Below are 25,135 nucleotides of genomic sequence, written 5' to 3' on the forward strand. Positions count from 1 at the left end.
TTATAAACTAGGCAACAGGGCCACTACCAGAGGCAAAGGCATGTTTTTTTATTAACCTTTTATTTTTATTTCAAGACTGTTGATGTGATACTTGGCAAACTGTTGGACTGTCCATGACCTTCCACTAGATACTACAGCTCTTATTGTGTTACATAATATTGTTACAGGGTGCAGCATGGGAATGAAAACTATAGAGCCGGCCCTGAAAATGCTGAGCAGCATGTTTGGTTTGTCATCAAAGGACTTTTCATCTAAACCCTGGTCACGCTGCTTAAGTTGACTAAAGCATTTTCAGCACATCAAACACTTGGGGGTTGGAGTTGGAGATGTTTTAGAGTTTAAATGTTTAGATGTTCTAGAGTTTAATAAAGTAAAATCTATGTACAGATATGGTACCTGTTATCCAGAATGCTTGGGACCTGGGCTTTTCTGGATAATGGATCTTTCCGTAATTAGGATCATTTTACCTTAAGGGTAAGGGCACACGCTGCTATTTTGGGAGATTAGTTGCCCAGCTACAAACCGCTTCTTCTTCAGGCGACTACCGTAATTTCCCCGAACTGACTTCTTCCAAGCTACAATTTAAATCACTAGCGGCATAGCACTCGGATTGCTTCGTTTTCCGTAGTTGCCTCACAAGGAAACTTCGGGGGACTTCGGAAAGCCGAAGCGATCCAACTGCCATCTTGCTGGCAATTTACATTCTAAATCTCCTTTTTATTTGGCGACTTATCTGCCCAAACAGCCTTCCCCTGCCTTCCTGCCGTCTAGAAAGTAAATCGTCAGCGTAATGGCACTGGGAGCGATTGCCTCATGAGGAAACTTCGGGCGACTTCAGAAAAGGGAGTGCTCAGAGTGCCATCCCGCCACCAATTTACATTCTAGCTGGCGGGAAGGCAGTTCGGGGAGATTAGTTGCCCTGAAGAAGAGGAGATTTGTCGTCGGGCGACTAATTTATCTGAATCTGACCGTGTGTCTCTGCCCTAAGACAGAGACAGACACAAACAGAAACAAACTTTGCTGATTATAAGGGGGGTTCTTTAAAAGAACAGACAGAATACACTTTTAGCACAAGTTCTAATTAATGAATATTGAAATGTTCCTTAAATTGCTCAGAGACAGACTTTTGATATTTATAATTGGCAATAACCAGTACAAATATTTGCCTTACCAACAATATCCTCTTGTCTTACAGTGCACTCTGGGATCAGAAGTTGCCATTCGTGTAGGTGGGGAATTTTGCTTTGACCCTCTACCTTCTGACCTTCCTTTGGATCTTGTTCTAATAGCTGGTGGAGTGGGAATCAATCCTTTATTTTCTATACTGCTACATGTTGTGGATCTTCACAAGATGCGTGAAATTACTGGGAGATGTTTCCAAATTGGCCATGTGAAACTCATTTACTGTGCCAAAAATACTGGCGAGTTGTTATTTAAGGTAATGGCTGTCACTCTTGTTATGGATGAACCTACTCATATTTTCTATAGCAATAATCACTAGATGGGTTCTTCTCTGCACCTCCTATACTGTAAATAGAATTCCTATTCTAAAGCTGTAACTCGTATGAGTTATGAACCCTTTCAGCTCAAACAGTGAGTTTCTCATTTATCTTCTTTATGTTGCTAGGTTATACAAGACAGAGCACATTCATGAACACACATTATTGATTTTAAAAAAGAATTTATTTTAACAAATTGTGTAATACTTGTATGATATCTTGTCATTCTGCCAATTCCATCTGCACCTGTATCAAGAGCATCACCCCTTTATTGCAGCAATGACATTGTAAGTCTGGGGGGGAAAAAAGGCTGCAATGTGGGGGGGAAACCATGGCAATTGCACTTGCGCATGTATACTGTGTGTGTACTTATGGTGCCAGGTATTTGAAGCATCCCCTGTCCAATCAGAATATCACCTTAAGGGAAAATGCTTTTAAATTCTTCTGATATCTTACCAAAAAGATAAAATTCATACCTGAGTATTTAGAGGTACATTTATCAAGGGTTGAATTTCGAATTCATGTGAGTTTTTTAAAACTCCCTTAAATTCGGATGAATTTGAATTTCGACTTGGGGAAATTTATTAATAAAAACCACTTTTAAAACTCGATCAAACTCGAAAAAAACTTGAATGTTAGGAAGGCTGCAAACATCTCCAAATTGATCCCTGGACTTCTCCCATTGACTTAAAGGACCAGTAACATCAAATTTTTTTTTTCAAAAATTCGTTAGTACATAACGAAAAAATAACACCAACACAAATTAAAATTTAAAATAGCAAAGCCTTTATTAAGAAATAACTTACAGATACTCCACTTCCTGTCCTCTTCAGAAACGGCGAAAAGGCGACCATCCTTCCTGCAGCTCTCGATTTGTCCTCCCTGACAGCGTGTGAAGTGAAGAGAGTTGAAGCTGCGGATCAAGACCCTGCAGGACCGACACATGAAGACCTTTCTGCTGTGACACGACTGGGAACTTGTAGAGGAGACGCGCGTAGAGCCAGTGGAAGTGTTTTTGTAGCGGCGGTGAACCTGCAGCCCCGTGTGACTGGGGAGGAGATGTAACTCGACGAATGGGATGACAGTAGCTCCACTGCGGCCGAGGAAACAGCTGGTCCGACGTGTGGCAGTTACTCGGGCGGTTACCATGACTACGAAGGCTCCGGCAGCAGCAGATTCCGCTTATCCACCCGCTCTGACCTGCCGCCCGGCCCTTACTCCGCCTCCATCGCCTCCTCACAAGCCCCGGGCAAAGGCTCCGCCACGGTCAGCCGCAACCTCAACCGCTTCTCGGCCTTCGTGAAGAGCGGCGGGGAGGCGACGGGGTTCGTGCGTGACGGGGACAAGCTGTGTCTGGTGCAGGGGCCGGACGGGCCTGAGTGGCAGGAGAATCCCTACCCGTTCCGCTGTAACATAGACGAGCCCACGAAGCAGACCAAGTTCAAGGGCATAAAGAGTTACATCTCGTAGTGCGTCTCCTCTACAAGTTCCAAACTCATTGCTGCCAGAACTTTGTCTACAATTTCTACTGTGTGGCAGAGGATTCTGGGAGAGGACATTAACAAGAACAAGAGCACCAGTTAAGAGGCCCCTGCTGTAACTTTCTGTAACACATTCCTGGCTAATTGCTTCTTCTGAAAGCAGAAGTCTGCATTTCTGTCTTGGAAAGGTGTCCTAAATGCATTTTGATTGATCTGTCCCTTCTTGTGTGAGAAAATGTTAAGTCTGGCCTGTCAGGGACACTCCAAGATTGCAGCTTGTCATCGCCGCCTTGGTGAATGTCATTCCAGAATAATTAGCATGTAATTCAGCATCTTGCTAAATATGAAAACCCAGATTTTGACAATTTTGTGAAAATTCATGCTGTTCTTCACAGCAAAAGTGGCTCACGTGAATGACATTTCTACTTGTAAGTCAAAATGGAAATTATTGCTGAAATTCTTTGAACAAAATTTCCAATCTTTACAATGTGATTTTATATTTCTATATTTAGAGGTGACATTTTAGCCCTGAAAGAAAGGCCTCCCAGTGTTTATTATCGGCGTGCACACTTAGGCCCGGCTGCATGGTTTATTGTGAGTGTAAGCGGTGCCCAGTGGGAGAGCTAGAAGCCATGCCTGGGATAAATGGTCTGAACAAAAGCACACAAAATGCATTTTGCAGCTCATTTGTTTACTACATTCAGTTTGTCAGGATATGGGTTGCCTCTTCCACCTTCACAGTTACACAGGTGAGGAACACAAAAGCTTTAAAGGAATAGTTTTGTGTAAAAATAAAAACTAGGTAAATAGTCTGTGCAAAATAAAAAATGTTTCTAATATAGTTAGTTAGCCAAAAATGTAATTTATAAAAACTGGAGTGACTGGATATCTAACATAACCAGGCTGTAACCAATCAGTGACTTGAGGGGGGCCCATATGGGCTGAATGCTGAGGATCAATTGCAAACTCACTGAACAGTTATGTCCCATGTGGCTCCCCTTAAAGTCACTGACTAACTCAATTAGTTAGAGGGATGCGAAGCAGGAAATATTGTTCTGTTCTGTTATGTTGGACATCCAGTGACTCCAGCTTTTATAAATTAAATTTTTGGCTAACTAATCATATTAGAAACATTTTTTTATTTTGCACATCTATTTACTCAGTTTTTATTTTTACACAAAACTATTCCTTTAAAGCTTTTGTGTAAAGCTTGCTGCCAGGACGCTAGTGCAGAGAGCATAATTGCGCTCTCTGCGTTAGAAGAGCTGAATTTCCGCTTTGAAAACCAGAAATTTGGTACCAGGAGAGGCATTTTTACTGCCCCTGGTAACTTGAGGGGCGCTGCTGCCTGAGGCGAGATTCTCAGGTCGCCTCATTGGCAAAGCGCCCCTGACTGAACTGTTCCTTTAATGCTTGTGAAATGCAAATCTGTACCTCTGATACTACAGAGGTAAAGGAAGTGCTAAAGGGTGCTTCTGCTACATTCTCAGTTTCAGCCCCTTTGTTTAAATGTGACTTGCCAGGCTTTCTTTGTATGTTTTTTTCCGTACAAAAACATATTTCTGTGCATTCAATATTTGGTAATAATCCCTAAATCTAGTTAAAATTGTAAATTCCAGATGTTTGGCACATCATTTATGTTTCTTTGTAAAGTCTTGCCCTAAGCTCTTATAGAGCTTGTATGGCTTAGATCAGGGCTGGCCCGCTAGAGGCCCATGGGCTGAATGTTGCTTTTTAAGGGATTTTAATGACTCCTGGCTCAAGAGTCCCTTCTTTGTGTGCCTTAAAAAGATATGGACACCGGAAATTAAACCTTTTTTTACATCTATTATAACATTGCTTTTACATTACCTACAGTATCTATTCCCCCAGGTTCCTGCCATATTTGTGCAGCAGTATTCCGTTATAATGAGAAACTCTTAACCTAGAAGAGACAGTCAGGAAGGCAAAACATTTGGGTTTAGGAACTTCAAGTAACACTTACAAAAGCAGACCTATCAGCAAAAATGATCATATAAAAAACAGCCTGCAAAAATATGCAGGCTGAGAACAGTGAAGCGTACAGCCCGTGTGCCCACAGTCCAAATGTTAATTGAAAAGCAAGTATTTCAGCACCTGTAAGGTAGTAGTCTGAAAAAAAAAAAAAAACATTTGTATGCATTTTCAGGCTATTATTGAGGGTGGTAGCAAACCTGCAGCACTTCCCATTGAGTCGGAATTTCATCACCCCACATATAGCAAAAGTCAGAACTCCAGGTATGCCAAGGCATAGAGTATTTTTTTTTTTTCTCCATGAAGTTTTCAGTGTTTTATCACTTGCATTTTAGTAGGTTACTTCAATGCATAATTATTTTTGAGTATGTGGGACAGAACCAACCTGTAGCCAGTACAAAATTACACACTGTTCTATAATAAATTGTAGCCAGTCACAATGCACAAATGAACAAACAGCAATACACTGTATACAGAGCCGGGCCAAGCCAGGCAGGCTCCCTAGGCAACCTGGCTGAGCTGTCGCATGTGTGTACTGGCACGCGCAAACGCAAAGTGCCATGCGCAAAAAAGTCAGAGACAGCACAGAGAGTTGGGTAGAGAGGGGACCGCACTGGGGGTAGGCGAAAGAGAAGGTACATGCCTGGCACCCCCATCTTTGCACCCTAGGCACGTGCCTACTCTGCCTACCTCTTGTTCCAGCCCTGACTGTATACTGTCCTTTAATCCTTTCCATGTCATGGTCCCTATGATTTTACTGTATCAGCACAATGGTTAGTTGATGGGTTAATCAACCAACTTTAATATTTCAACATTTCAATATTAGAAAAATGGTCACAAATAGAAAGTTGAACTGAACGAAACTAAATGAAACCAACCAAACTGAAAAAAAGTGTTTGGAAGTTGAACAACCCCTTTAACTTTAATAACAAGACACATACAGAAACAGCTGGACATTCTATCTATATTAAGCTCCCGTAATGTTTGTTTTTTCATTTTATGTCCCACATTATGTTTGACATGCAGCAGATTTGTGTCAGATTTGTACAGGACAAGCATGTTTGTACTCAGTTTGTTTTTCCATTCTCAGTGTATTAATTATGATATATGATCATTTTCAGAGAAACATTCTTGATTTGGTGAACAGCTTTCCTGGGAAGATCACATGCAGCTTTCATGTCACGCAACAGAGTTCACCAGTTTGTCTACAGCTCCAGCCGTTTATCACTGGTAAGTCCTCCTTTCTGGAGACAATTCAAGTATCTATCATGAGATATGGGGACACAGTGTTCTGGAATGTGAAAGGCCATCCAACTTGTGGAATGAGCAGAATGCTGCACAATTAATTATTTGTATCTGCCCTAAGCATGGGATTATATATTTTTATATATTTTTTACTATAGTAAATACTTCTGGCATTTTAGGACAGGATTTTTAAGATGCACTGCCATTTAGTGGCCATTATCTAAATGACTAATTGTTGCTTTAAAACCATGTATGCAGTCATCATATCCAGTCATTTTTTATTCACCCTAATAATATTGCATCTACTGTTAACTCTGCTATGTAGATTTCTGCTCGTCCAGTATCTTCCCTTTTTTCCCCCCATTTTTCTCTGCTTTTATTGTGTATACAAATCATCAGGCTAAAGTGTTGTGATACACCGAGTATACCGAGGGCGTTTTCCATGGGTAGCAAAAAGCCATCTCTGTTAATTTTAAGAGCCAATTTTACATTTATTGAAATTGCTCTCACCAGTGTCGTTGGCTGCCACAGGCAGTAGGGTCCTGCACAGGTTTGGGCAGATCCATGACTAACCTGGACCCACAGACCTGCAACCAATCTGCACCCGCCACCCCGGCGCCCCCCCCCTCGCCCGATTGCAATGGAGGGAGGAGAGCGTGACGGGAGGGAGGAGGAAGAGAGCGCAACAGAAGGGAGGGGAGGGTGACAGGAGGGAGGGGAGAAAGACAGAGGGGATGGTCACAGGAGGGGGTAAGAACGACTGAGGGGTAAGTGACAGATGGAAGGAAGGGGAGTAAGACTGAGGGGTGCGAACACGAACTAGTGGTAGGCAGAAGACAATTTTAGAGGTAGCTCCCGTATCATTGCGCCCTAGGCAGCTGCCTCTTCTGCCTACCCCTAGTTCCAGCCCTGACCCCGCTATACCCCCTGCCCAAACCTTCTACCTAAACCTTAACTGCAAGAGTCTACTCACCACCTTACCCTGGGACGGAAGTGATGTCACTATGAACCACGGTTTGTGTAGGCGGGAGGGATAGGCTGAACCGGATACTCAGGCAGGGTATCTGCAGACTGCCCATCTTGTTGGTGAATCAGGAACTTTCTGCCTGAAACCTAACCACTTGCAAATATTCCACAGGTACCCGACCCTCTGCAGGTCTCTTAACAGGCTGTATGAACCAGTCATACGACTTGAACAAAATTCACTGTAGACCAGTAAAAATACGCAAGCAGGAAATTGTCAATGACATTTTCATAACTAAAGCAAGGTAACATTTTCCAGCACTAAACCTTGCAGTTTTTTTCAGAGGAAAAAAACGTTTTAATTAGATAATATCACTAAAGATTTGTGTTTGAAGGTCTAATTATTGATATAGGTCCAAGTAGTTCATAACAAGGTTACAGATCTAGGACAAAATTGGTGTATCATCCTATCATCCCATGTCTCACTCTAACAGCTTTTCAAGCTATGCTTTCTGGTGTATCTAGCAGAGCAAATAGACTTTCACTCCACCACGGTTCCTGGCCCAGTCAGTTTGAGAACCACTACAATAAAGCAAAATATGTCTGTATATCCCTGTGTCAACATATGCAACCATGGATTTTAAGTTGCTGTAATGCATCATAAATGATGAGCATTCTATGTAAAGTTCTGTTGGACATGTCTTTAATTAAAGGTTATTAATAGAAATGCATAAAGGAGAAGTATAGTCGTTTAGTACTTGGGGTTAGGCACCCCCAAGTGAATTTATTTACTTACCTGAAACCCTGGGCCGGTGCGCCTATCAGCAGAAAACTGCACAGGCGCAGGGTTATTCCACTGAGCACCACATATCGCTCCTCTGCCTGCTTCTTGTTTCTTCTTGCAGCTGCGCAAGTGCATTAGAGTGAAAAGCCGAACTTTAACTAAAAAGTCAGCTTTTTCATTCTACTACGCAAGCGTCTGCCCTGGGAAATTTTTAGAAAGAAGAAGCCGGAAGCCCAAGTGCTAAACGACTTTCCTTCTCCTTTAAAATGCTTTGGGTAAAGCAAATAATGCAGCTGTGATTGCCTTGTAATACCTGCTGTGTCACTTTTTATCCAAACCCTTTTCACAACACTTGGAGGGTGTATGGATTCCTGGCTTCCATGGCAGGACATTAGCCAAATGTGAACTAACCCAATACTGCTAAATTATTTACATTGCATTAAAAGCTGCTGGTGTGTACAGTATCTACCAGAAATGGGTTACACAAAGTTTCCACTTTTAGGGATTCCATTGTAAGTTAAGTTAATGGAATTCAAATGTCTCCATATGTATAAAGTAGTTTCCACCTTTAAGACTAAAATACTGCAACTTCAAGTAGAAATTTAGCATATAGCATTGGTGAAGAAACAAATCAGGAGTCCCCAGCTCATCAGCTGCTGCAGAACTGCACTCAGAGAGAGTAACTGAGGAACGACGACACTCGGAAATCTCAGATCTAGATTGTAGTCCCGATGAGAAAGTCGAGTTTCAGTACAAGGCAGACTAAACCTAAAGGTAACCTTTCATTTCCTGCTTCCCAATAAGAGGATTATTGAGAAACGGAGAGAGGGGCAGCTCTTGCCCATTAATACCTTGCTGTACTTGAAAGCAAGATACTTAGCTCATGAGAATGTTGGGGGAAGGAATGTCACACCTTACAACGAGCTTTACCATCACATAAACTGCACTGTTATGGGCTCATATGGTAGGACTTTACTGGTTGCAGCCTGTTACGCTTTATATTAAAATTTGCAACTGAGGTTAATAGACTCTACAAGTAAAGTGTCAGAGTAAAATTTATTTTGGAAAAAGCACACTAAATTGCAGCCTCTTTTCAGCAGTAATTGGGCAAGATTGTTGTTCAGTGCCTTATTAAGAAGAGTGGCAGTACATCTCTTGAGACGAAAATATTTTTGTAACCACTAGGAGTTGGCATTTATACCCGACATGCTTTTAAAAATCTCTGTAGGAACATTTTAATGATGGAAGGCCGTGAGCGTTGACTAAGGCACCCAGGCGTTTAACCGTTTCTGCTTGTTCCATTGTACAGAACACAAAATGATTTCTTAGGTAATCTGAAGTGGGGGAAAGCGTTTCATTTTCATTTCTTTTCTGAAGATGACTTCATAACAAAGGATTTTCAGAGTTTAATAAGCGAGACATTGTGAAATTTTTTTCTGTTTTTAAATGCTTCTTTCAGAGGTAATTGAAATGGTTTGTATTTTATTGTACATTTTGCTCATTACATGAACATTCTGTTTTAAACATTAAAAATGTGTTTGAGGGCACTGTGAATGTGCACAAAACGCTCGACTCATTTATTTAATACTACCCCTGTGGCAAATGCAAATGGACGCAATATTTAAATAAATGTGTGTACCCATATGGGTTATAAAACCTTAATTTTTATTTACCCTTTGCTTTTGTTGAATTTCTTTCGCACAAAGTTTTCCTGTAATTACTAGAAATTAAGAGTGGCAGAAGCCTAGCATAATTTGGGATGTGATCAACTGAAAATAGCTGATAACGCTAAAGGCCAGACAAAGCACCGGCAATCCTCAATGACATTTTATATTTTGCCAAGAGAGATGCGGTAAAACGATGTTGAGCTATGTCCCATTTAAAGGGGATGTAAAGACAAAATTATAAAATCCCATTTTTACTTTCTTTAATGAAAAAGAAATCTATGTCCAATATACTTTAATTAAAAAATGTCTACTGTTTTTATAATAAACCTGACTGTATGCAGTGAAATTCCCCCTTCTTTTACTGCTGTGGATAGGAATTGTCAGACGGTCCCCAACTGCTGTGCAGGTAAACGATCATACTTTCAAATGGCGGGGGGAACCCCCCACCTTATTTCCTAGAACTCGGGCAGCATTGTTGCAGAAATGTCTAACAAAGTTACAAGATGACAGCCCCCCTGCACCAACTTTGAAAGCATAAATGATTTGTCTTATTAGGCTGCTGGTGCAGTAAGTTCATGCTCATATTTAGTATACAAAATACAGCATTTCTAACATTATTCTATTATACACTTTAGTTGCCCTTTAATAAGTAGAATTTGGTTAGATCAGCCTGAACGGTATTCAGCTGATCAGCCCACAAAAAAACACACAGACAGATATAGTACAAGAGACCATACAAGGAGCCTTCCTAATTTTTCCTTGGTTCAGGCTGATAGCCTGAACTATGTAAAAAGCTAGAAGGGCCATTTGCCCCAGCTCCTCTTTGTTTCCTCATCTGCTGAGGCACCATATACTGGTAGATACATTAACACATTAACATTAACACATTACATTTCCCAATATGTCCAATCAACAAACTGACTGATATCCATGTCAGCTTTAGAGTTAACAGACCTACTTTATGGGGCACATTTACAAAGCTCGAGTGAAGGATTCGAATTAAAAAAACTTCGAATTTCGAAGTGTTTTTTGGGCTACTTCGACCATCGAATGGGCTACTTCGACCTTCGACTACTACTTTGACTTCGAATCGAACGACTCGAACTAAAAATCGTTCGACTATTCGACCATTCGATAGTCGAAGTACTGTCTCTTTAAGAAAAACTTCGACCCCCTACTTCGGCAGCTAAAAGCTACCGAAGTCAATGTTAGCCTATGGGGAAGGTCCCCATAGGCTTGCCTGAGATTTTTTGATCGAACGAATAATCCTTCGATCGTTCGATCGCAGGATTTGCGCTAAATCGTTCGACTTCGATATTCGAAGTCGAACGATTTTAGTTCCTAGTCGAATATCGAGGGTTAATTAACCCTCGATATTCGACCCTTCATACATCTGCCCCTATGTGTATCTTTTATCAGAAACAGTGCTGCTTTCTAATTTTGCTTTTTTTTCCTCTCATTTTATCAGAGGGAAGAATCACTGAAAAGGACCTGGCATCATATGTATCCACAGACCATCTATGCTATATATGCGGACCTCCTCCAATGATTAAATCTACGTGCCAACAGCTAGAAAGCCTTCATATACCAAAGGAGCAGATTTTGTTTGAAAAGTGGTGGTAGCAGCATATCAACAGAGGAATGCTAAGGACTACATTATCTCCAGTGTGCCCTTCTCTTCCTGCGGATTTGACTTTCCTGACACCCTTGTGATTTTTAGACCATTTTTTAAAGGCCCCGTTTGATGTCAGCGTTAAGGCATTACTCCAAAGGATGAAACACAATCAGTTTTTTGTGTCTATTTTTCATATATATATATATATATGCAGTTTGTAAGGATAGCTTGAAATGTCGCCAAAACCCTTCCTCTCCATTCTCCATACGCACACCAATCAGAAACAGTGGGAATTCAAGCCCAAAAAATGCTATCTGAGAATTCTATAACCCTAAAGGCATCATATAAAAATCCAAGCAATTACAGAAGTACAATAAGCCCTTGAAGATACATGGACTTGAGTATATCAGGCTCATCGTTATTTATTTATATTGCGGAAGCAAGTTCGACTGTACTCTACAACAATTCATAACAGAAGTAGACGTAAATTGATATTGCAGTATGCCAATAGGAGAGAGGGATGTGCAAATATATGTGAATGTAGTAAACCACTTGCTACTTGTGTGAATGCTGCCCTTGACCCAGGATAAACATTATAGTAATACAAGTAGTAAGCCATTTATTAAAACATTTATTTGGTTCATAAACAGATTTAGCCACACAAAAAAAGAAATGTTACCATACTAAAAGGACTGAGGTGCCTCTGTGCTCCATGGGCCCTGAGCTCTTCCGTCCAAATGCGCTTCATATCACAGGACGCTTCATCAGAGAGGGTGAAATGCGTTAGGAGGGAGGAGCTCAGGGGCCATGGAGAACTGAGACGCCTCTGTCCTTTTGGTATGGTTAATTTAAAAAATTTTTTTTATATAAATCTGTGATTGTTTTCAATTATGTTTAATATGTTTATTTTTAATTAATTAGTAATTAGTTAATTTAGTAGATTTTCATAAATCTGCCCCATTTAACAAAAGCTGCAAGACTTAAAGAATAAAAAAAAAAAAAGAATGATACACACACAGGAGTAATTTAAGTGATATTCACACCCAGGTGGTGTTTCTTTCGTAGTAGCAGAGCACTTATATGCTTCAGAAGATGTACAAGGACTGGCTCAAAATTAGTTAATTATGCAGAAAACAGACGACTTTGATCATAATTCAGACAAGAAGTAGAAGGGTCCATTTACAGTATACTTCACTGAACAGCTGAATGGTAGAGAACCCAATTTATACTTAAGCCACTCAAACCCCTCTTGTAATTAGAACTAATTGGCATAATAATACATAATTGGTCATTTTACTAGCTCCTCCTAATAGGTGAAGCATAGTGAAAAGACAAAACAGCTAATGTTTTAATTGGCTGGCTTTGAAATCAAGTGTTTTATTTACAACCTTCGAGTTTTGCTGCATTTTATACTGACCAGGGTTTAACATCCACAATCTCATTATAGGCATTCTGTGTCTATATTTTTTCTATATTAACCATTAAGCTAGAGAAGGGGTCCCAACCTTCTTAATTCAAATGTAAAAGGAGAAAAACATGAGCATGGCTGTGGACTAGCCGACTACAGGAGAATCTGTTTGGCTGTGCACCTGGTTTTTATGCAACTAAAACTTCCTTCCAAGCCTGGAATTCAAAAATAAGCCCCTGCTTTGAGGCCACTGGGAGCAACATCCAAGGGGTTGGAGAGCAACATGTTGTTCATGAGCTACTGGTTGGGGATCACTGAGCTGTGCTGTTTATATACAGAGAGAGATTTGCCTGGTAGTTTCTATTGGCCTAACTACACTGGCTGAGGGGTGACAGGACCTTTAAGCATACTATTTTTAGCATCTGTGTGAATTACTGACTATACTAATCACACAAGCATCTGTGTCCGGGCCGCCATCAGGGAGGACAAGTGGCCTGAGCACTTCCGCATTTTCGGCTGGACGCAGATCTTCGGCGCTGGCAAGGGGGGCCCGGCTCTTTCTAAACTGCAGCACTGCCGGGCCCCCCTTGCCAGCGCCGAAGAGCTGCAGGCAACCGAAAATGCGGAAGTGCTGAACAGCCAAAGCGCCAAAGCGCCAAAAAGACCCGAAGTCATGAAAACATCCAAAATTTAAGTCCTGAAGCGGCGAAAAGACCCAAAGTCACGCAAACTGCTGGAATTGAAGTCCTGAAGACCTTCAAACTTCATTTGTATACTTACTGGAGATTCCTTTTGGTTTGTTACCAGGTGTGCTGTATTTCCTCTTCTCTTCTTGCACCCAGACTTCACTCTTTCCTTTTGTACTAGTTTCTATTCCTGTTCATTTGTACGAAGGGCCCCGGCACAGAGAGATCAGCCTTAGTAAACACAATGCAAATCTCACTTTTTCAATCATTTTATAACACAGAGACAAAAAATCTACAAACAGTTGCTATGCTTCTGTGGGCTGTATCCAGAATGCTCGGGACCTGGGGTTTTCTGGATAATGGATTTTTCTTCATACCTTAAGTCTACTAGAAAATTATGTAGATATTAAATAAACCCAATAGGCTGGTTTTGCTTCCAATAAGTATCAGTCATATCATAGTTTGGATCAAGCACAAGGTACCGTTTTATTATTAAAATTTTAATTATTCTGTTAAAATAAAGTCTTTGGGTGCCGGCCTTTCTGTAATTCAGAGCTTTTTGGATAACGGGTTTCCAGATAACGGATCCCATACCTGTAGTGTGGTTACTCTGCTCACTGCATTCTAAAGCCCTGGGACATTTGGTTGAAAAAAAAGGTCTTTCTTCTTGATCTGTGCCAAGTGTGACAAGAAGGACAAATACAGAAACCTTCTTTTCAACATTTTTATTGAATTTTCCAAAAACAAGCAAGATTTACTTATCACAGAGCGCAAATTGAGTGTGATAAAGCTATTTAACTGCATGCATACATCATGCTGTTTACAACACAAAGGCATAATAAAATTTTGAAATCATAAAAATAATAAATGACTTATATTAGTGTAATGAGTCCCTTGACCCATACAATAAAGTTTAGTAACTAGATCTACTGTATATGCTCAGAAACCTTCTAGGTTACATGTGGAATAAAACAGATAGTGGCTGTATTTGCTAGGTAGTTTCAGTTACATCTGCTCATCAGCCAACAGAGATTATTTCCTTAGCACTAGTACTAAGCCTAAGCCTATACTTAATTACAGACAATTAAAGGGCAAGTATCTGACCATTATTCACACCCTACCTCCTAAGTTAATATTGCAGACTTTGACTCTTTACCCTGTACCTTGCAATTATTATCTTCTAGTCGGTTGCCCTTCATGGCTGCCATTGTGAAACTCCCATGCCTTAAAGCCATTGTACCTCTGCAGGGGGAGAAATGGCCAATCCTAACTTTTGCCCTGAAATCATTGTGCATTGACAGGATTCACATTGTCTTGTTAATACATAGATGGATCTTATTTTGACAAAATATGCATTTGGTAAATGCATTCTTCCTCCTTTCTGTGCTGAATTCTGCCCTGTCCAATGCCATCCCTGTCTATGCACAATGATTTGGGGACAGAAGGAAGCGAATCTCCATTTTCTCCCCTGGCATAGATACATTGGCAGAGAAAATGCCTTGTGTTAGATGGTTTTAAGGTATACTAAACACAGTTGTTGATCATTTTGTGCAAATATATATTTGGTTCAAATAATAGTAAAATATTTCCCCCACCAGGAATAATCAGCCCTGGATTTCCAGTACCTGCACCCCTAGGCCAGCCACCGTGCACCACCCCCTTTACGCATTTGTGGTTGCGCCTTACTCATTTGCATGTGCTCTTCTTGCTAGACGCCCCCCTCCATTGCACATATACACTCGTTCCTCTATGGACCCGGAGCTGGGGAAAAGCGAACAGGAGATTTAAAGTACTGTCAAATTTTCTGCTTGCCCATTCCAAAAAACTCCAAAATTTGGCTTGATGGGCCCCTTTGCATCTCTCTCTAGGTCTGGGCCTTTATGGCCTTCCCACAAATCTGGATTTGATCACAGAAAATGTATAAAATGTAGTGTTTTCCTTGTTGAGGAAGGTGAAGATCATTTCCCAGATGTCAGTACTTTGCACCTGTTGCTCGATTTCCTCAAGAACAGGAAAAAAAGACCTGTATTTATACTGATAAATGCAGAACAGGGGTTCAGGCTGAATATGTTTGTATGACACCTTTAAGCCAGAATTCTGGGCTATGAACATAACGACAATGTAGCCTCCAGCTGAACATTCTGTTGTTGAATGAGATGAGTCTCATTTTGTGGCACTTAAAGGGTTTGTTTACCTTTGAGATAACTTTTAGTATGATGTAAAGAGTGATTAGGTTTTTGAGTTATTTAGTTATTTATTCATCGGCTCTTCAATTTGCATTTTAAGCAATCTGGTAACTAGGGTCCTTGAATAAGAGACTGGCATATGAATAGGAGAGGCCTGAATAGAAGGATCAGTAATAAAAAGTAACAATAGCAATACATTTGTACATTTTTACAGAGCATTTGTTTTTTAGAAGAGGTCAGCAATGCCCATTTGAAAGCTGCAAAAAGTCAGAAGGAAAAGGCAAATAACTATAAAACTATACAAAATAAATAATGAAAACCAATTGAAAAGTTGCTTAGAACTGGCCATTTTATAACATACTAAAAGTTACCTTACAGATGAACCACCCCTTTAAAAAAAGTTATTACTGGGAAATCTTACACAGTGAAATGACTTTATAACAAAGCTGGTTTGTTTTACACCCACAATTATTGACTCAGAATTGTGAAAGTAACAGCAAATCAATGAGAAATCCTTTCTGATCGCACTATTAAAGGTTCTGAGGGCAAAGCCCTATTTCTGTGGGAATACAATGTAGCTAAATGAAAGGTAAAACTTAGCCTTTTTGGTATTTAACTTCCAACATAATTATTTTTTCCTTTCATTTAATGTAATATTTTCATAAATTGCTTTTTGAATGCTCCTATTCCAGCTCAGTCTCACAGTAAATTGAGCTTCAAAGCATCCTTAGAATTTCAAACTGAAAAAATAGAAATGGGAAAAAAATGGTTCTTCTTTAATAATAAAATGAAAAGCTTTATTTTTATTGCATTTGTTTTAAATAATTGTATTTCTAGTTTACTGTAATGGATACAGATGTTAATATGACTATTAGTAATAACTAAAACAGGCAGATTTTGGGATTTTACACAATGTCTTGTAACTTGCGCTCCTTAGTCTTGACATTCTGGTGAGTTCCAGTGAATGGGAATTTACTGCCCCAGCCTTATTTTATGGGAATGGTACCCACAGGAGCTCATACTTATGCTGAACGGAGATAAAAATTTGACATGCACAGTTTTATCTAGGTTCAGCATTTACGTGAGATCCCCAGGGGCATCTGCTGCATTTCACTACAGTGAGGCAATATAGCAAATAGAAAAATAGCAATGGGCTGGCACCAACTGGATCACACTCCAAAAATAGATGTAGTAAAAAAAGTTAGTTTATTGGAACAAAAACATCACAGCAAAGGCCTTATGCGTTTTTTGCCATAGACTATGACTAAGTGCCCCGATGGCACGAAACGCATAAGGCCTTTGCTGTGATGTTTTTGTTCCAATAAACTAACTTTTTATGTGATCCAGTTTGTGCCAGCCCATCACTATTTTTCTATTTGCTATATTACCTTCCTGAGCTGAAAGTTTGGGGTTTGTGTACCTGGATCCCCCATTTACTTGGGTAAGTTAACCCCCAAATGACTGTCCTATGCATAGGCACTGAACATTTCTATATATATATTTCACTACAGTGGTTCCACTACAAGAGAACACAAGTTAATGGCCCTTAAAGTGGACCTTTCATCCAGACACAAAAAGCTGTATAACAAAAGTCCTTTTCAAATTAAACATGAAATCCAATTTATATTGTTTATTAAAGCATTCATAGCTGTTGTAAGCTCAGTTAAAAATCTCAGCTGTCAATCAAATATTGTCTGCCCCTCCTCTATGCCTTAGTCACAGAGGTGGGGCAGACAATTACTTTCACTTTCCATTCAGCACTTCCTAGATGTCACTGCTCTTCCCACATTCTCCCGTTCTCTTTATCATTTAATTGTGTAGCCAGTGCATGGGGATGGACATCCCCCATTCTGGTGCACAAACAAGATTCTGAGATGATACAAGGCTTGTCTTAATAACAGTGTCCACAAAATGGCTCCTGCCTGCTTGCTATGATTATAAATTCCCAGACTGAAGGAAACAAGATTCAAATAATTTATATACTGTAGGTTAAGTTCATTTTGCTTGACTAATGTGATAAAATAGGATTTTGAATAATTTTTTTGGGTGATTTTTTTATGCAATGATTTAGTGCTGTATAGAACAATACTACAATAAAGAACTGCTAGATTCTAATATTGTTTGGCATTTCAGAACAGAGGAAATGCTAACTTCTTACTATGCTTCTAGTAATCATCATTCAAAAAGAATGTAGTTTTGCATAGCTGAACATGGTATTGTACTTTTCCGTCAAATGTCTGACTTTTTTTTTAGGTTTTTATTTTTCAGTTGCTTTTCTGTCAGTAAGGAGCAGAACTTTTAGCCAGCATGACATATTAGCATGTATTGTATGGATTTGTTCAGCTAAAAATACAAATTCTACTAAGGAGAGAAAATTATTCTGTTTTTCAGAAGTCAAACAGCGGATAAATGAACAGAGACAGACATTCTTTATCTTTGGGGAATTACTGGGGTGTGAACTCCTATTATAAATGCTTATTCTTTGTATACCTGAGTAAACAACTTCACAATCAGTAAGGGGGAATATCTTCAACATATTCTCATTGTAACAATACCCTGTTTGGGAACCCCTCTTAAAGGAATAGTTCAGTGTGAAAATAAAAACTGGGTAAATAGATAGGCTGTGCAAAATAAAAAATGTTTCTAATATAGTTAGTTAGGCACAAATGTAATGTATAAAGGCTGGAGTGAACAGATCTCTAATAAAACAGCCAGAATCCAACTTCCTGCTTTTCAGCTCTATAACTCTGAGTTAGTCAGCGACTTGAAGGGGGGCCACATGGTAAATTTCTGTTCAGTGAGTTTGTAATTGATCCTCATCATTCAGCTCAGATTCAAAAGCAACAGATATGACCCATGTGGCCCCCCCTCAAGTCTCTGATTGGTTACTGCCTGGTAGCCAGGGTAACCAGTCAGTGTAAACCAAGAGAGCTGAAAAGCAGGAAGTAGTGTTCTGACTGACATGTTATACATCAAATCACTCCAGCCTTTATACATTACATTTTTGGCTAACTAACTATATTAGAAACATTATTTATTTTGCTCATACTATCTATTTACCCAGTTTTTATTTTTACACTGAACAATTCCTTTAATTCTTTGGAGTTTTGTTTATCATTGGCTGAGCTTTCAAATTAGCAACTTCCTTTTAATATATAACATGCCTCATGGAAACAGTAGTATTTCAGCAGTGACATAACGTTTATTGGATTAACAGAAAATATGCAATATGCGTCATAACGAAATTAAATAGGTGCATAAATTTGGGCACCCCAACAGAGATATTACATAAATACTTAGTTGAGCCTTCTTTTGCAAATGTAACAGCCTCTAGACACCTCCTATAGCCTTTGATGAGTTTCTGGATTCTGGATGGCAGTATATTTGACTATTCATCAAAGGGTCATTGTCTTATTGGAATATCCAACCCCTGCGTAACTTCAACTTTGTGACTGATGCTTGAACATTATCCTGAAGAATTTGTTGATATTGGGTTGAATTCATCCGACCCTCGACTTTAACAAGGGTCCCAGTCCCTGAACTAGCCCCACAGCCCCACAGCATGATGGGACCTTCACCAAATTTGACAGTAGGCAGTGTTTTTTCTTGGAATGCCATGCAAAGAGCTTTTTGTTATGACCAAATAACTCAATTTATGTCTCATCAGTCCAAAGCACTTTGTTGCAAAATGACTGTGGCTTGTCTAAATTAGCTTTTGCATACAAAAGCAACTTTGTTTGTGGCGTGAGTGCAGAAAGGGCTTCTTCATCACCCTGCCATACAGATGCTCTTTGTGCAAATTGCACTGAATTGTAGAATGATGTACAGATACCCCACCTGCAGCAAGATGTTCTTGCAGGTCTTTGGAGATGATCTTTGGGTTGTCTGTAACCATTCTCACAATCCTCTGCATATGCCGTTCCTGTATTTTTCTTGGCCTGCCAGACCTGGGTTTTACATCAACTGTACCTGTGGCCTTCCATTTCCTGATTCAATCCCTTACAGTTGAAACTGAGTTTAAACCACTGAGATAGCTTTTTTGTAGCCTTCCCCTAAACCATGATACTGAACAATCTCTTTGTTTTCAGATCTTTTGAGAGTTGCTTTGAGGATCCCATCAGTGGCGGAACTACCGGGGGAGCAGGGGGTGCGAGCGGGCCAGGGCCCGCACCCCCTCGGGGCCCCCCGGCAGACCACGCGCCGCTGACAAATGCAGCCAAATGCGGACGTTCGGAGGGGGCGCGGCCCGGCTGTGCGTCACGCACCAGGGCCCGCCCCCCTCTAGTGATGCTTCTGGATCCCATGCTGCCACTCTTCAGAGGAGAGTCAAACAGAAGCACAACTTGCAATTGGCCACCTTAAATACCTTTTCTCTTGATTGGACACACCTGCCTATGAAGTCAAAATAAATGTGTACACCTCAGGTGGGAAAATCAAACCTCCCTGATGGAGACATCAGAGAGGCCTGTTGGAGGGCCCCATACACTTGCAGCACTTGCTGCTGAATAGGTCTAAAGGACCCAAATTGGCAGCTGAAATCTGCCCTTCACTTGTGTGCCATTCAGACCTGCAAATTAAGGACTATCATGAGGCACAGTCAACAACAGGGTACTATCCTTACTGTCTTCTCTGAGATACCTGCTCATTTAAAGCATATTAGGTACTGGCAGAGCATGGCACATGTCACAAACACAAAGAGGTGACTAAAAACAGCCAGGCTGGTGGAACTGTGGGAAGAGATTGTTTGATAAGTTGACATTGGTCTTGTTTCCTCGCAGTCTTTGAAAGCAAAGTATTCATGTGACCAAGTTGGTTTCAAGGGTATAGGATCAATGGGTGCTGTATGGAAACGTAGATCAAATAGCACAATGATATTTTTATGTTTGTGCTGTAGGTTCTATTAATGCTAGCACTAAAATTAGCTAATGTTATGTAACCCTTTGATCTGTGGAACAATATATAAACTTCTTACACTTAATAATACGTCCTTATGGCTGAAGCTGATCCATATATTCTAGCAGTGCATTAGCCATGAGATCTGGAAAGTACAAAGGGAGCTCTGGAAATGTAACGGCAAAATGAGAGAGTTCTTCAGGAAATGTAAGGCTTATAAAAGATCCTCTGACCATGCCAGGGATTCAACACTGGAACAAGGTAACATAGTAACATAGTAAGTAAGGTTGAAAAAAGACACATGTCCATCGAGTTCAACCTTTTTTTTTCTTTTCTTTTTATTAACTACCTATCTGCCAGTTGATCCAGAGGAAGGCAAAAAACCCATCTGAAGCCTCTCCAATTTGCCTCAAAGGGGGGAAAATTCCTTCCTGACTCCAAAATGGCAATCAGACTAGTCCCTGGATCAACTTGGACTATGAGCTATTTCCCATAACCCTGTATTCCCTCACTTGCTAAAAAGCTATCTAACCCCTTCTTAAAGCTATCTAATGTATCAGCCTGTACAACTGATTCAGGGAGAGAATTCCACATCTTCACAGCTCTCACTGTAAAAAAAACCTTCCGAATATTTAGGCGGAACCTCTTTTCTTCTAATCGGAATGGGTGACCTTGTGTCAGCTGGAAAGACCTACTGGTAAATAAAGCATTAGAGAGATTATTATATGATCCCCTTATATATTTATATATAGTTATCATATCTCCCCTTAAGCGCCTCTTCTCCAGCGTGAACATCCCCAATTTGGCCAGTCTTTCCTCATAGCTAAGATTTTCAATACCTTTTACCAGCTTAGTTGCCCTTCTCTGTACCATCTCTAATACAATAATGTCCTGTTTGAGTGATGGAGACCAAAATTGTACGGCATATTCTAGATGGGGCCTTACAAGTGCTCTATACAGTGGAAGAATGACCCCTCCTCCCTTGACTCTATGCCCCTTTTAAAACAGCTCAAGACCTTATTTGCCCTTGATGCTGCTGACCGGCATTGCTTGCTACAGCCAAGTTTATCATCTACAAGGACTCCAAGGTCCTTTTCCATAATGGATTTGCCTAGTGCAGTCCCATTAAGGGTATAAGTGGCTTTGATATTTTTACATCCCAGGTGTATGACCTTACATTTATCAACATTGAATCTCATTTGCAACTTGGCTGCCCAGATTGCCAGTTTGTCAAGATCATGTTGCAAGGATGACACATCCTGGATGGAATTAATTGGGCTGGATAATTTTGTGTCATCTGCAAACACTGATACATTACTTACAACACCCTCCCCTAAGTCATTAATGAACAAGTTAAATAAAAGTGGACCCAATACTGAGCCCTGGGGGACCCCACTAAGAACTCCAACCAGAGAATGTCCCATTAACAACCACCCTCTGTACCCGATCCTGTAGCCAGTTCCCTATCCATGTGCAAACGACTTCATTAAGCCCAACAGACATTAATTTAGAAAGCAGTTGTTTGTGGGGCACAGTATCAAACGCTTTGGCAAAATCCAAATAGATCACATCTACTACCCCCCCACTGTCCAGAATCTTACTTACCACATCATAAAATGCAATCAAATTCATCTGACATGACCTATCCTTCATAAAGCCATGCTGATTGTTGCTCATAATGCCATTCACTAGGACAAAATTTTGAATGTGATCCCTTAACAAGCCTTCAAATAATTTGCCCACCACAGATGTCAAGTTTACTGGCCTATAATTGCCAGGCTGAGATCGTAATCCCTTTTTAAATATTGGAATAACATCAGCTTTTCTCCAATCCATAGGCACCATGCCAGATGAATAAGGGCTGGTCTAAACTGAACTAAGCTCTCTTAGAACCCGGGGGTGTATGCCATCAGGCCCTGGAGCCTTGTTTACATTAATTTGTATTAAAGCTTTTTGAATCATATCCTGAGTCAGACACTGACTAGATTGAGCTGAACCATTTGTGCAGTTATAAAGTGAGCCTGTGAACCCAGACTCCTCTATTGTATACACTGAAGAAAAGAACTAATTTAACAAATTTGCCTTATCTGTATCTGTTACAACCATACTGGTACCATTATTTAATGGAGCAACACTCTCAACCTGCATCTTTTTACTATTAATATATTTAAAAAACTTTTTAGGGTTAGTTTTCACCTCCACCGCAATTAACTCTTCATTTCTTTTCTTAGCCTTCTGGATTGCTGATTTACAACATTTATTACAATGTTTATATTCATTAAATGCATCTTCTGTCCCTACAGATTTGTAGTTTTTAAATGCCTTTCTCTTCTTTCCCATTAACTTCTTTACTTCTGTATTAAGCCGCACAGGATGATTGTTAGCGCTTCTACATTTACTCCTTAAAGGAGAAGGAAACCCCCAGGGCGCTAAACCCCTCCCCCCCTCCCCTGTGCTGCCCCCCCTCCCTCCTCCCCCCTGGCCTACCTGTCCCCCTGGGCAAATGCCCCTAACTTTTTACTCACCCCTCTGCGCAGGTCCTGTCCACGGAGTACGCAGTCGCCATCTTCTCCCACGCGCGTCTTCTTCCTGCTCTGATCGGCGTTTTCTGGCGCATGCGCAGTAGGAACAGGTACCGGTACGGCTCTACTGCGCATGCGCCGAATGTCACGAAGTTTTCCGATTTCACTTCGTGACATTCGGCGCATGCGCAGTAGAGCCGTACTGGTACCTGTTCCTACTGCGCATGCGCCAGAAAACGCCGATCAGAGCAGGAAGAAGACGCGCGTGGGAGAAGATGGCGACTGCGTACTCCGTGGACAGGACCTGCGCAGAGGGGTGAGTAAAAAGTTAGGGGCATTTGCCCAGGGGGACAGGTAGGCCAGGGGGGAGGAGGGAGGGGGGGCAGCACAGGGGAGGGGGGGAGGGGTTTAGCGCCCTGGGGGTTTCCTTCTCCTTTAAGGGAATAAATTGAGAACAGTAATGGTTTAATATCATTTTAAAGGACAACCATTTCTGTTCTGTGTTTTTAGCTGAAAACTTATTGCTCCAATCAATACTCTGTAGGGCAGCCCTCAAGGCACTAAAATTAGCTTTTCCAAAATTCATGGTTTTTGTTGCCCCAGTATATTTTTGTTTTTTGCACCAGACATTAAAAGATATAACATTATGGTCACTATTACCCAGGGGTTCAATGACTTGCACATTTGCTATAAGTTCTGGGTCATTTGAGATCACTAAATCAAGAATAGCATTTTTTCTGGTAGGCTCCTCAACAACCTGTGCTAAAAAATTGTTGTGCAGAAAGTATATAAAGTTGTTCCCATTAACTGATCTAGCAGTACTGTTGCTCCAGTCAATATCTGGGTAGTTAAAATCCCCCATTATCATTACTTTACCCAAACTAGCAGCCTTTTCTATTTGCATTGGGAGCTTTGTCTCTTCCTCCTCACTTACATTAGGGGGTCTATAGCATACAACTACAATTAATTTGCTGGATTCTTTACAATTGGTGAAGAACTCCACCCATACGACTTCTGCCCCCTCATTTTCTAACATAACCTCCTCCTTTATATGAGCTTTTAAATCCTGGCTAACATACAGACATACCCCTCCTCCTTTTCTATTGCCTCTGTCCCTCCGAAACAAAGTATAGCCACTGATATTTACTGCCCAGTCATGCGACTCATTCAGCCATGTTTTGGCCACACCAATCACATCATATTTTCCTTCCAACACTAGCAGCTCCAGCTCTCCCATTTTACCAGTCAGACTTCTTGCATTTGTAAACATACATTTAATACTGGTACCATATTGAATATATGACATGTGGTCCTCCCTATCCTTAACAGTACCCCCAGCCAAATCTCCTCCCCCATTTTCCCTTTCTTTGCCCACTATCTCATCTAACCTGTCTTCCACTGAATCTTTTAAGGTGGTCATCAGTCTGATTGAGAAGGGTCAGTTGAAGCTTTATAGTCAATCTGTACATGTAGGTTTAACTCATATTACTTTGTACAATAAATGACAGATGATGATAAGAGATTACCCTGAAGCTCATATTCCGAGTGCCATAGTGGTTGCACCGGGAAGACTGATTCTAGGTTTGTAGCGTGAGTCATTTTTACTTCCTCAGCTTTATTTGTATCCATTGCTGGCAATTTCCTGGTGGATTCTCAGGTCTATGTTCATGTCCTAAACCAGTGATCCCCAACCAGTAGCTCGTGAGCAACATGTTGCTCTCAAACTCCTTGGATGTTGCTCTGTGTCCTCAAAGCAGGTGCTTATTTTTGAATTCCAGGCTTGGAAGCAAGTTTTAATTGCATAAAAACTAATGATAGTACCAAGTAGAGCCTCGGGTAGGCTATCAATCTACATAAGGGCTACCAACTAGCCAATCACAGCACTTCTTTGGCACACCAAGGGACTTTTTCATGCTTGTGTTGCTCCCCAACTCTTTTTACATTTCTATGTGGCTCATGGTTAAAAAAGGTTGGGGACTCCTGTCCTAAACCAAAGTCCCTGATTATTCCAGCAATGATATTGTAAACGAGTTAGCTGAGCTGTATATGTTGTACATTATTGGGCTGTCATGCAAACACCTACTATAATTACACAGGTAACTACAGTACACCCACAGTACACACACTTTGGCCATTTATTTCACTAAATATGCCCTGTCATTTTTTTAAAGGGGACCCGTCACCCAAAAAAGAT

General features: G+C 40.6%; 1 protein-coding gene across 1 annotated transcript in view; it reads left to right on the forward strand.

Annotated features, from left to right (window-relative positions):
• Window positions 1-12,030, forward strand: part of oxnad1.S (oxidoreductase NAD-binding domain containing 1 S homeolog) — a 30,804-nt gene extending 18,774 nt beyond the window's left edge. Inside the window, exons 6-8 of the mRNA XM_018269259.2 lie at window positions 1,196-1,438; window positions 6,094-6,202; window positions 11,100-12,030. Coding sequence (XP_018124748.1) covers window positions 1,196-1,438; window positions 6,094-6,202; window positions 11,100-11,254 — 507 coding nt within the window. The 3' untranslated portion in view covers window positions 11,255-12,030. The remainder of the gene's footprint in view (window positions 1-1,195; window positions 1,439-6,093; window positions 6,203-11,099) is intronic.
• Window positions 12,031-25,135: the final 13,105 nt, after the last annotated feature.

The sequence above is a fragment of the Xenopus laevis genome, chromosome 6S (assembly GCF_017654675.1).
Source record: "Xenopus laevis strain J_2021 chromosome 6S, Xenopus_laevis_v10.1, whole genome shotgun sequence".
NCBI lineage: Eukaryota > Metazoa > Chordata > Amphibia > Anura > Pipidae > Xenopus > Xenopus laevis.